Source organism: Psammomys obesus, unplaced genomic scaffold (assembly GCF_907164565.1).
Source record: "Psammomys obesus unplaced genomic scaffold, mPsaObe1.curated_primary_1811, whole genome shotgun sequence".
Lineage (NCBI taxonomy): Eukaryota > Metazoa > Chordata > Mammalia > Rodentia > Muridae > Psammomys > Psammomys obesus.
Window position 1 is genome coordinate 42,322,373 of NW_026591086.1, and position 12,458 is coordinate 42,334,830.

Below are 12,458 nucleotides of genomic sequence, written 5' to 3' on the forward strand. Positions count from 1 at the left end.
TAAAACTATGGTACCCACTAATAAATACACCTGAAAAACCTGCTTGAAGAGATGAAATAGAATAGTGTACCATGGACAGATACTACTGCAAACTTAGACTGGATTTCAAAAACTTCAGCCTTTTAAAAGCATAATGTTGTGGACCAGGCCTTGATCCCAGCTCTCAAGAGACAGAAGTTAAGTCAGATTATCAGAATGTTGGCCTTGGCAGCCCTGACAAGCTGGGCACAGTCACCCATCCTCAGTAAACCAACGGAAGAGACAAGTAAAGAAAAGCAGACGAAGGAGACTTACTCAGTTTGACCAGATTATGAAGAGAAAGCATTAAAGTGGTGCAGTGACCCAAGCTCCCTTTTTCCTCCTTAAGGACTAGGTCGGCAATGTGCTAATCATTTCTTCATATCACGTTGCCTTGTTGACAAAGAGGGATAAATATAAAGCACATTTACACATATTTTCACAGCTTTGGTCTGAGTGAGTTAGTATTTAATTACTATTAATATACATTAGGTATGCGTGTTAATGAGTTTCACTGTTCATGTGCGTGTATTCCACCTCGAACATATCTACCTTCCCTACTGCTACCTTTTATTACCCCTCCCAAATGGTTTATGCCATATGTTAAGTAGCATACCTTATTCAACTGAGGGACTGAACGTAATGAACATGCCATACAGAAGGCAGGCAATCTTAGAGCTCCTAGTTATTTATACAGCAACTTTACCATATGAAAAGGAAGTCAAGCAGAGGTGTAATTTTTTTTTTTTTTGAAAGTAGAAGTTTATATAAGGTCTTTACCCCACCTACGTGATTTCTTTGTTCTTTGGAAGTCTTTTGAGATTAAAAAAATCTTTCATTTCTATCCTTTAAGTTAAGTAAGTCAGTGACTAGCTAGGAGGGACTTCAAAGTACAAGGGGTAGCAAGGCTGTATTCTTTCATCTATTCCTTTATATTCTGTTTGTGAACAGTAACCTATAATGTATATTCTTTTTACTTTAAGCAGGGCAGAGTAAGTGCTTTTGGAGGGTTACTTTTACTTTCACAGTATTTAAGGCAGGTAAAACCTTCACTTTTATATATATCTTTGCTCAGTAAGGCATTGTAAGTTACAGCTTTTTAAATTGTGGGATTCCTGTAGCTGGTGGGGCATAAAAGTTTGGCCACACCGAAAGGTTTTTGGATATTGTCTTAGGTAGGGTTTCTATTACTGAGATTTTTGCTCATAACAGTATGATCAAAAGCAAGTTTGGGAGGAAAGGGTTTATTTAGCTTACACTTCCACATCTTAGTCCATCTTTGACGGAAACCAGGATATGAACTCAAAACAGGGCAGGATCTCAGAGGCAGGAGCTAATTCAGAGGCTATGGAGGGGTCCTGCTTACTGGCTTGCTCCCCTATGGCTTGCTCAGCCTACTCTCTTATAGACCCCAGGACCACCTGTCTTGGAATGGCACCACCCTCCATGGGCTGGGCCCTTCCCCATCAATCACTAATTAAGAAAATCCCTGATGGATCTAGAAAAGATCATCGTGAGTTAGGTAACTCAGACCCAGAAAGACACACATGGTATGTACTTACTTATAAGCAGATATTAGCCATATAATACAGGATAAACATACTACAATTCACAGACCTAAAGAAGCTAAGTAACAAGGAGGATCCTAAGGAGGATGCTTAATTATCATTCACAAGGGTAAATAGAATAGACACCGGAAGCAGTTGAAGAGAAGAAACAGGATGGGAGCCTACCATAGATGTCCTCTGAAAGACTCCACCCACCAAGGGATCAAAGCAGATGCAGAAACTCACAGCCAGACTTTGGGAAGAGTGCAGGGAGTGTTATGGAACAGTGCAGGGATAGAAGGAACCAGAGGCGACAGGAGCTCCACAAAGAGACCAACAGAGCCAATAAATCTGGGCCTAGGGGTTCCTTTGGAGACTGATATACCAAACAAGGACCATGCATGGGGAGGACCAGAGGACCTAGGCCCGCTGCTCAGATGTAGCAGATAGGCAGCTAAGTCTCCATGTGGGTTTCCTAGTAAGGCGAGCAGGGTCCGTCACTAACATGGACTCTGTTGCTGGCTCCCTGAGCACTTTTCCCTGGCAGTGCGGCCTTGCCAGGCCACAGAGGAAGAGGATGCAGCCAGTGATGATGAGACTTGATAGTCTAGGGTCAGTTGGTAGGAGAGGAGTGCTTCCAGTTTCTGAGGAATAGGGGAGGGGCAGGGTGGGACCTTGATGAGATGAAGGAGGTTCTTTGATTCAGATGTAAAATGAATAAATTTAAAAAAGGAAAAAGAAAAGAAAATGCCCTCCAGGCTTGTCTGCAGTCACATCTTATAAAGGCATTTTCTCCTTTGAGGTGCATTCTCCATGAGGGACACCCCAGCTTGTGTCAAGTTGACAAAACTAGCCAGTACAGGTGTGCTGCAACCAAAAATTACAAGTGATTACAAGGTACAAGTGAAATATGGACTGAAGTCAAGATGTTTCTGGCAGTGTTGGTGGTGGCAGTGCTTGCCAGTAGTATGTTATACCAGCACACTACACATAAGCAGTTTGCCCGTGCTGTTGGACCGTGCAGTGTGACGCCACCTGACACTACCTAAAACTTCTCAGCTCAGATTTGAGACTTGTTGTATGTTATCACTTGCAGTATTTTAGCTGTACATACAAATTTTTTTCTTTTAGAGGAACAGTGGTTTAATTACAGAGACCAAACTTATTTTTCTTGTTATTTGTCAGTGTGCAAGAACAAAATTTATTTGGGTTGTGTTTAGTTACAGTTTTAACTTTAAAATTTGGTGTTTGAAGGGTTCCGTGGCTCAGTAGGTAACAGCAATGCTACACAAACATGAGGATCTAACTTCTGATTTTAGCTCCTACATAAAAGCTGGGTACGCCCACATGTGTGCCTGTCACTTCATCACTGTGGGGAACAGAGACAGGAGGTGCCTGGGGCTTGCTGGCTCCTAGCCTTAGTCCAGGTTCGTGGAGAGACTCCCCTCCCCCCAAAAAAAGAATAAGGTAGAGGGATAGATGCCCAAAGTTCTCCTTTGGCTCCCACATTCTCATGCACAGGCCACCACACACACACACATACACACACACACACACATACACACACACACACACACACACACACACACACACACACACACACACACACCATACATAGAGTTTTTTGTTTGTTTGGTTTGATTTTTAAAATTACTGTTTGAGTTGGTGATTTGAGTTTTACAAAGAAACCATTTTAAAGAACTTTGGCTTAGGTGTTAAAGAGATTCTCCAATTCTGAAATGACTCTAAACATACATACTTATGTGAAGCAGTGTTCTCAGCATTGATAATTATGAAATCAAAATGCCAGTTAACTCTGAAAAAATATGCATGTTCTGTATCTTGCAGTTTCAAACATGAAGTCAGCATTTTTTTATGTTATCTCATTTGTTTGCAGATTTGCTTTCTTTTTTTTCTGTTTGTTTGTTTTTTTGTTTGTTTGTTTGTCTTGAGGCAGGGTTTCTCTGTGTAGCCTTGGCTGTCCTGGACTTGCACTGTATACCAGGCTGGCCTTGAACTCATTGCTTGCCTCTGCCTCCCCAAGTGCTGGAACTACAGGTGCATGCTAGCATGACTGGCTGTTTTCATTTTTAATGGTAAATTATATGTATATCAAAGAACTCCAAAGTTTATTTTTGAATGTTTTATTAAAATATTTATACCTATTAAAGGGTTTTAGTTTGATATTTCCATGCAAGTATGTAATGAAATTCAATTGTATTCACACTTACTCTCTTATTCCCTTTCATCTCTTTTTCCCAGCTGGTCCCCTTTGTACTGGCATGTCTTTTTTTTTTTTTTTTTTTTTTTTTATGGCTAGGCAAGCTGATTACAGCTGCTTGTAAGAACATGGGTGAGGATTTGTATGGGCACCTTACTATTGGCTACACTACTGAAGAAAATGTTTCTTTTATCCATCAGCTGTTAACTCTATATAAATACCCAAGGAGGGAAAGAGTCTCATAAGCCCTTCCCTCTTCCATGACAGGATGTTGGGCCCCAGTCTTTTGCAGATCTTGGGTAGTTAGTTAATAATCACAGCTCTTGTGAGTTCAAGAGTGCAACAGACCCATGATCCTGGAAGTCAGCCTTCCATATCCCTTCTTCTTCTTCTTCCCAACAACTTTCACAATCCTTATGCTTTTTCTGTGATATTCCTGAGGGTTGGAGGGGGTGATGGAAATGTACCATTTATGGCTGAGTGTTCAACAATCACTTCTCATTTTTACCATTTAATGTATCTCTCTAGTTCCTACTCACCACTTCAAAAAGAAGTTCCTCTGATCAGTGTTGGTAACAGCTCTACAGGCATGAACAGTTATTTAGAAGACAATTTGAGGTCTGTTAGTCCTTACAATAAACTTCCTTTTGATTTCTTTTCACTAAGTGTTTGATTTGTATTTTTGTTTTATAGCTTTATTATATATCCATGGTAACCTAAAAAGTTCTCCTGTGAGAATTAGTTGTGAGCCCTTAGGAAATTATTGATATAAATCAGGTACTCTAAGCCCTTTGAAGAGCACTTCGGCTTAGTATTGTTTAGAAGCTGTTAGTAGAGATCAGTCTGTGCAAAGATTGATCCCTATCCCTTCAAGAAAAACACAGACTTCTGACAAGTTAAGTATGTGAGGTAGGTAGATCAGGAGTGCCAGGACAGTGTAGGCTACATAAAGAGACTGTGTGGGCTACATAAAGAATTCTTTTAGGAGACTACAAAGACTTTCTGAGAATTTGGTTTTAAGGTGAGATCTGGACACTATAAAGATTGGCTAAACACTGAGAGAAATGATAAAAAGAATTTAATGTAAGAGTCCTTGGGCATCATTTGGTGTCTTTCTTAAAAATGGGTGAGTAAAGAGATACACAGGTCTGAAGCTCAGAAGTGTCTAGTGTGGTCATATAAATTTGATTGTCCATTCTGTAATTATTTCATAGACTTGTTAATATCTTTCCCTTTCATTTTCTTAAAAAGATAAGGTACCTTTTCTGATTTGTATTTCTTATGCTTGCTGGTTATAGTTCCATGCTATATAATTTTCAACAACAACAACAAAATACTGGAGCTGCTGCAACAATCTCTGCCTTATTTTATGTTAGAGAAAACCTTTTTCTGTAGGGAATAGTGTATATCTCTAACATTTTTACTTCTGAGACATAGAAAACTCGAAATTCTAGGTTCCATTTTACTGCATTTTACTTATTTATTAAAAATATTAAAGCACTCAGGTGTGGTGGTGCATGCCTTTAATTTAATCCCAGTGCTCCAGAGGTGATCTCTGTAGCCAAGGCTACAGAGGGAGACTCTGTCTCAAAACAAACAAACAAACAAATGTTAAAGCTTATGTTAATTTACATATGGGGTAAAAATTTCAAATAACAAGAACGAATTTTTTTTTCTCTCAACTTACAAATATTCTTTGTGAACTCTCTAGACATTTGGATTGTTCTTATGGTATTACTAAATGTATTGTGTCCTCATCTTCTGGCTATACTCTACTCTTGTACAGCTTTTTTCATTCATAAGAGTAGACAGCAGCAGTGTGCTGTGTGTGTGTGTGTGTGTGTGTGTGTGTGTGTGTGTGTTTCACCTTGCCACAAATGGGAATCGATCTGAGAAGAGGGATTTTAGTAAGGAAAATAGCTCCATCAGATTGGCCTGTAAGTAGCTCTGTGGGACATTTTCTTCATTGAGTGATGTGGGGGAGTCCAGCCTGCTGTGAGTAGGGTTACTTCTGGGAAGGTAGTGTTGGGTGCTTCAAGAAAGCAGGCTGAGGAAGACCCAGAGAACATGCCAGTACAGCATCCCTCCATGGCCCCCACCTCTAGGTTCTTACTTGAGTTCCTGCACTGACTTCCTCGATGATGAACTATACTCCTCCCCAATACACACACAGTTCTTGTGGTCATGGTGTTTATTGCTGTGATAGAATGCAAACCAAGGCAAGTGGTTTTAGATAAAAACAAAACATCTGTTAACAGTCAGCTCAGTTATGTTTGATACAAGTCCATGCTCACCCTGTATTTTTAGCATATATGCCAACCTGCGGAGGTGATGGGACAATTAGCATTCCATGTGTGTAGAATTACAAGTGTATTCTGTTTATCAATAAGAAATGTTTTTACATGTAGAAAGTATGTAACAACATTAGAAATGTCAAACCAATTTCAGTGCACAGTCAAAACAAGACAGTGAGAACTAGGTACATTTGCTTGAAGGGTGATGCTAATAGATTTGTTTTCTGATTGTAGTTTTAGCTTTGCTCTATGCTAATTACGTTTTTGTTCGCCTTTTAAAGTGTTACTTTTTCTTTAATACCTGTAAAATTTAAGTAATCTTTTAAAATTAGCTGAACTGAAAGGAAAATAACAAATTGATTACATTAATTTTCTTCTTTGTTGTTTAGCTTCACAATGAAGAAGATAATTCAGAATCATCTGCGGTAGAGCAGCCATCAACTTCCAACTCAGCAGCACAGATTGCGGAAGCTGCTGCTTCAGCACCAGTACTGGAAACCGACTCTTCTCCTCCACCGTACAGTAGCATTACTGTGGAGGTCCCTACAACTTCAGGTGGGAAGTCCTAGGGATTACTCACAGCATGGTTTTGTGTAATTATCAAGTCTCTCAAAGAGCTGATGGCGTGTTTTGTTTTGCATTATAATCCAGACTGGCCTGGAACTTAATGTGTAGCCAGGCTGTCCTAGAACTTATAATTGTCCCATGTCACACTGGGAATTTTCTTGAAAGATTAGGGTAGTTGCTGAAATTAACATAGAGAAGTTACCCTATAGTTCGTCATAGCTCAGGATTCTCTGGGGTTGCCACTTTGTACATGAGTGGGACTTGTAAGTCACTTAATTTTTCCGCATCTCTGAGTTGGTAACATTAATGTAGAGCAAACATAGATGACATGGTCAGCACCACATAGATGTAGTCCTTACTGACTTTAAAAGGCCTTTTTCTTGGATTGGTTTGGGCGTGAAGTAGTGAGTGAATGAGTGAGCTTCTTTGTGCAGACTATGGAGCACAGGGCAGATGTTGTGCACTGTGGGATTCCCACCCCCTGATCCGAAATTCCTCTCAGATTCTCACTTTTGGATCAGCTAATGACTCAGCAGGTAAGGTCATTTATCACCCAGTCTGATGACCTGAGTGTGATTCCAGGAACCCACACAGCTGAGGGAGAGAATATACTCCAGAGAGTTATCCACACAGACACACACACACAGACACACACACACACACACGCAAACTATATAAATAAATGAATGAACGAGTGAGTGAATACATGTGTGTGTTCAGAAGCTCTCAATCTTGTACTCTTTTTGAGTCAACCATCCTTTAGATGATTCTGTCATCGCACCCTCTTTTTAATAACTATGGGACACATAAACGATTATCCAAGTTTAACAGTGTTCTCTGTTATATGGTTTATATTATAGACCTACAGTAGCAATAGTAATCTTTAGGGTCTTGTTTTAAGTTCTTTAAGTCTGATCATGACTGTAAAGTCATACGCATTATTTTTAACGCTTACCCTTTAATACTTTTCTTTGTCTTCAGATACTGAAGTTTACAGTGAGTTTTACCCCGTGCCACCTCCATACAGTGTTGCTACCTCTCTTCCCACCTACGATGAAGCTGAAAAGGCTAAAGCTGCTGCCATGGCAGCTGCAGCAGCGGAGACACCTCAAAGAGTAAAAACATCATTGTTTGAAAATATTTCTGTGACTTCTGTATATTTAATATGAAAATCCTTCTCTGTATGTGTAGTCTTCCTGTCTTTCTGCCCATGTGTGTCAATACTGGTCACATTGCACTTTCTTAGATAATTCACCTTTTCTTGTCCCTGACCTCCTCACTTTCTGTTGATCTTGTCTGCACACTGCCTCAGGTTATGGAATCCTCTATCTTATTTTATAATATGTTTGTCACTTCCCTCTTTTTGCTTTCAGGTATATCACACACTGACTTTTTCTTTCAAGTCAGCTCACTCTGACCAGCGCCAGCCATATGGACCTCATTTCCATAGCTCTCTTTACCATTTGTGGACTCTCTTTCTCCTATGGTCTGTCTGTCATCAAAGCATGTTGTCTTATTTTCTATTCATGTTTGCTTTTTTCTTCTTTCTCCACCCCCCAATATACCATTATGACTTCCTTTTTCATACATGAATTTATACCTTTTAAAAAATTATTTTCACATGCATTGCTCTTTTGCCTACATGTATGTCTGTTCAAGGGTGTCGGATCCCTTGGAACTGGAGTTACAGACAATTGTGAGCCTTCTTGTGGGTATTGGGAATTGAACCAGAGTCTTCTGGAAGAACTGCCATTTCTCCAGCCTTGCACTTACACCTTTTAATTGTGTAAATAACTTGGTTTTTTTTTTTTTATCGTTTTATTCCATCTTACCGTAGTATAGGCTCTGGAAGAGCATGCAGGTTTGTTTTGTGTGAACTGATAGAGCCTAAGACTAAGGAAGCAGAATCTTTTGTAGCAATATTTCTTAAATAGTAGAAGCTATCGGTGATGATAGATTTTGCAAATAATTTTAGAGTTCTTTACATTTGTAAGCAAAGACATTTATATGTTAGTATATTTTAAGCAAGAGGTATAGTATACAAACTATTTGGCATAGTATATTTTGGAGATTATTAGAATAGTAAAAACACCAAAATATTTAAAACCTTTTTAAATTTACTGTAAAATTTTAATGCTGAACTTCTTAGTTTCATAATATGTATATCCTATAATTTCTCAGCCTACCAAGAACTGACTTAAACTTTTAACTTTTAACTGTAAGCTGGCAGACAGGTTGTTATTTTCTCAGTTTCCCGTATTTTGGAAAGAAGGCAGGAAGTTCCTTGGGTCAGAAGTACAGGCTTCATTTTTCACAGCCGCAGCAGTGGTCTTGCTCGTGCTGGTTGTCAAGCCCCAGTTCCCACAGGTGTTGAACAGTAGGAACGGAATGACAATCACCTATGCTCTGGGTTCTGTTACTAGGGCTCCCAAGTTTCCCAGTGGTTGTTAGGATGCCCACACCCTTGCTCTGCTGGGAGAGTCCATTCTTCTTCAAGCTTTTCACTGTGTAAGTATCCAGAAAAAGGCAAACAGTAATTCTGTATGGAAGACATGTAGAAATGGAAATATGTATGTAGAGCTATCTCAACACAACCCACAAGTAAGGGGCATTTAAATTGTGTCCAGTCTTCTGTTCTTGCTAACATTACTTCAATATTTTTTAATATTTTATTTCTTTTAAGTGGGAATATGTACATGTATGCAGTTTATTTCAGGAATCAGAAGCGCTAGATTAGAGGGCATATACACTTTTAATAAATGCTGCCTGCTTGCCAACCAGAGGTTGCACAGATTTGCATTCCGTCATCTGTTATAAGAGTTCCTATTTTCCCACGTGACGGTTATACAGTAGTGTCACATCTATCTTCTTTATATCATATTCTTGAATTTGATGTTTCCCGTCCTCCTTCCATCCGTTCTTCCTTCCCTCCCACTCTCCCTCCCTCTTTTTCTGTCTCTGTCTGTCTGTGTGTGTGTGTGTGTGTGTGTGTGTTTGTGGTAAGTGTGTAGGCCTGAGGTAAGCGTTGAGTGTATTACTGGGTTTGGGGTGATTTCCTCTGTTCCATTCCACCCTTTTTTGAGACAAGGGCTCTCACTGAACCAAAAATTAATCATCTTAGCCAAATTGACCTGAGTTAGGGAGCTGCCTGTCTCTCGTCCCACCAGCTTTGGTATGTTACAGTGCTGCACGTGCTGCAGTGCCAGGCTTTGCACATGGGCGTGGGGGATCCCGGTGCAGGTCTTTGCCCTTGAACTGAGCCCTCTCCCCAGCCCTCACCTTGCCTTCTCTGTGCTAGCCTTTAAAGATTTCCTTGTCAATAGCACTTACGTGCTAAAGTATTACTTGCAAATATCTTATCTGTATGGCCACCTGAGAGGGCCTGATGCTCTTATTCTTAGATTGAAGGGAGCACATTCTGGTTGTTTTAGTGAGATGCTTTGGTGTGTGTTTTCCAGAGCCAGGAGGAGGATTGCACGCCAAGAGACGACTTCAGCGATGTGGACCAGCTGAGAGTAGGCAGTGATGGCATTTTCATGCTGGCGTTTTTCAGTAAGTGGCCATCCCATTCTGCTTCCCAGAAACATTGGCGTATGTACACTTAAAATAACAGTGAAGAGAATAATAATGCTAGCATGGTATAAAGCCTCAAGTTGAGTAAGCATTTGTTAGGTATTCTGGTTGCAAACATTATGGTTGATGCTGGCCAGGGGAATATACATATTTAAGCTAAATGAGATTGTACAAGGGAAAAAGCAGAGTGAGAATTTTAAAAGAAATGTTGCTGTCCCTTTGTGGCTATAGGCATATAACAGTGAACTGTACATTTCTGCTTTGGGGTCAGAAGACTTCCCTTTGAGTGACCGTAAGCCAGAAGGGTTGGAGAAGGGAAAGTCCTATTAACCCAGAGCAGTGTCACAAAGGTATGGATGTATAAATCTACAAAGGTAACAGAAGACTACAATCCCGAATTCTTTTAACATCATACAGAATTATTAATTATTTGACTTATATAGTAAATTTAAACTGTGAGGGGAGACTGTCATAGTATTTATTACTTCCTGAAAAAGGGATTAGTCTGTATTAAATTCTTTGACAAATACTAAGGTGTGCAACAAATTGTTTAAATGTTGTTTCAGAACAATATTACACCTAATGTTTAGCAAAAAATTATAGATTATGTGTGGTTTACTCTAGAGATAAAAATGAGAAATAGTTCTTATGTAAAATGATACACTCATCTTTAAAATAGAGGCCCTCTTAACCTGCTGAACTACTGAGTCTGGGTTAAGCCACCCTTTTTTCCAGTTTGAAAAGGTTTCTTGCTAAACAAAAGAAACAGTAAGAAGAAGGGGCAGGCGACTTATCTTTCTTTTCAGATTCACTTAATTATAGTTATATTTGTATCCAGTATGTGGAAAATTTAAATCTGAAGTTTGTTTTGTAGTTTTTAGTTGGATATGGTAGATACAATGAAAAAACAATGAATTCATTGGTTAAACATAACTGCTTACTGCCTTTCTTGTTCTGCTAGTGAACCTTAGTTTTTAATCTTTGATTTATATTCAACTAGTAAACTTATATTACTACCAAATTCCTCACATAATTTTGTTTACATAAAGAATATCTTAAAAATTAATTTCTTTCATTATTACATCTTTCAAGAAATCTTGAGGCTATGGAGATAGTTCATTGGGTAAAGCCCTTGCCATGTACTCATGAAGACCAGAATTTGAATACCCTAAACTCATGCCGAACAGGTGTGTCAGCTCTCTGTAATTCTAGCACTTAGAAGGAAAAGACAGGGGCTCCTTGGAGTGTGCTGGGTAGCTAGCTAACTGATTGAGAAGCTGTGGTTCAAATGGGAGACCTGCCTTTATAAAGTGGAGAGCAACTGAGGAAGACACCCGTTGGCAACTTCTGGAGTATACACTCATGTCACACATGTGAACATCCCACACATGTATGCCCATAAACATGCAGATGTATATAAACATACATGTATATTACATACATATACATGGCCCCAACAGAAATATTGATTAGAAAAGATTATGAATATATTATGGATACAATTTATATCTAAGGATATTGATATTATATGCTTTCATTTCTAAGTATCTGAGGATGAACTTACGAATTGTTTCCTTTAACCAAATAGATTTTACTTACTGTGCATCTTTTAGATTTAAAAATATTTTACTTGTACCTGTTGTAAATGATAACTAAGATATATTAGATTATTTTTGGCCAGTGACTTGATTTATATAAATATATATTCCTGGACTTAATATAAAATCCAGGATTTTAGCAAAATTCTGTGAAATTAGGTTTCTACAAGTTATTTCTGTTTTACAAATATTTCATGCATAATAAAAGTAAAAGTTTGGGGTTTTGTGTTTTGTTTTTTGTTTGTTTTTCTGGTGTGACCAGAGACTTTTAATTGGCATAGATTTGCTTGTCATTACTACCATCTAGTGGCTATTCTTCAAATTGCAACTGGGTTTATATTTCATGTTTACACTGGCAGTCTGGAAATACATTCTTTAATATTGCTTACTAACTTGAGCATTTGAGATTTTATTTGTGCAAACAGAATCACAGGAAATACAAGATTTTTAAAATAGCTTTCATAAGTTAAGTTCTTGACTTCTCTACTTACAACATTCATGTTTCTGCTTTTTTTTTAAAGCTTTTTATTGATTGTATGTGAGTTTTATATCATGAATCCCAGTCCTGCTCATCTTCTTGTCCCCAAAATAAAACACACACACACACACACACACACACACACACACACACACACACACA

At 38.7% G+C, this 12,458-nt stretch overlaps 1 protein-coding gene across 1 annotated transcript in view; it reads left to right on the plus strand.

Annotated features, from left to right (window-relative positions):
- The window catches only part of Ndfip2 (Nedd4 family interacting protein 2), a 50,776-nt gene that overhangs the window by 24,477 nt on the left and 13,841 nt on the right, over positions 1-12,458 (plus strand). Inside the window, exons 2-4 of the mRNA XM_055609739.1 lie at positions 6,470-6,635; positions 7,629-7,762; positions 10,106-10,199. Coding sequence (XP_055465714.1) covers positions 6,470-6,635; positions 7,629-7,762; positions 10,106-10,199 — 394 coding nt within the window. The remainder of the gene's footprint in view (positions 1-6,469; positions 6,636-7,628; positions 7,763-10,105; positions 10,200-12,458) is intronic.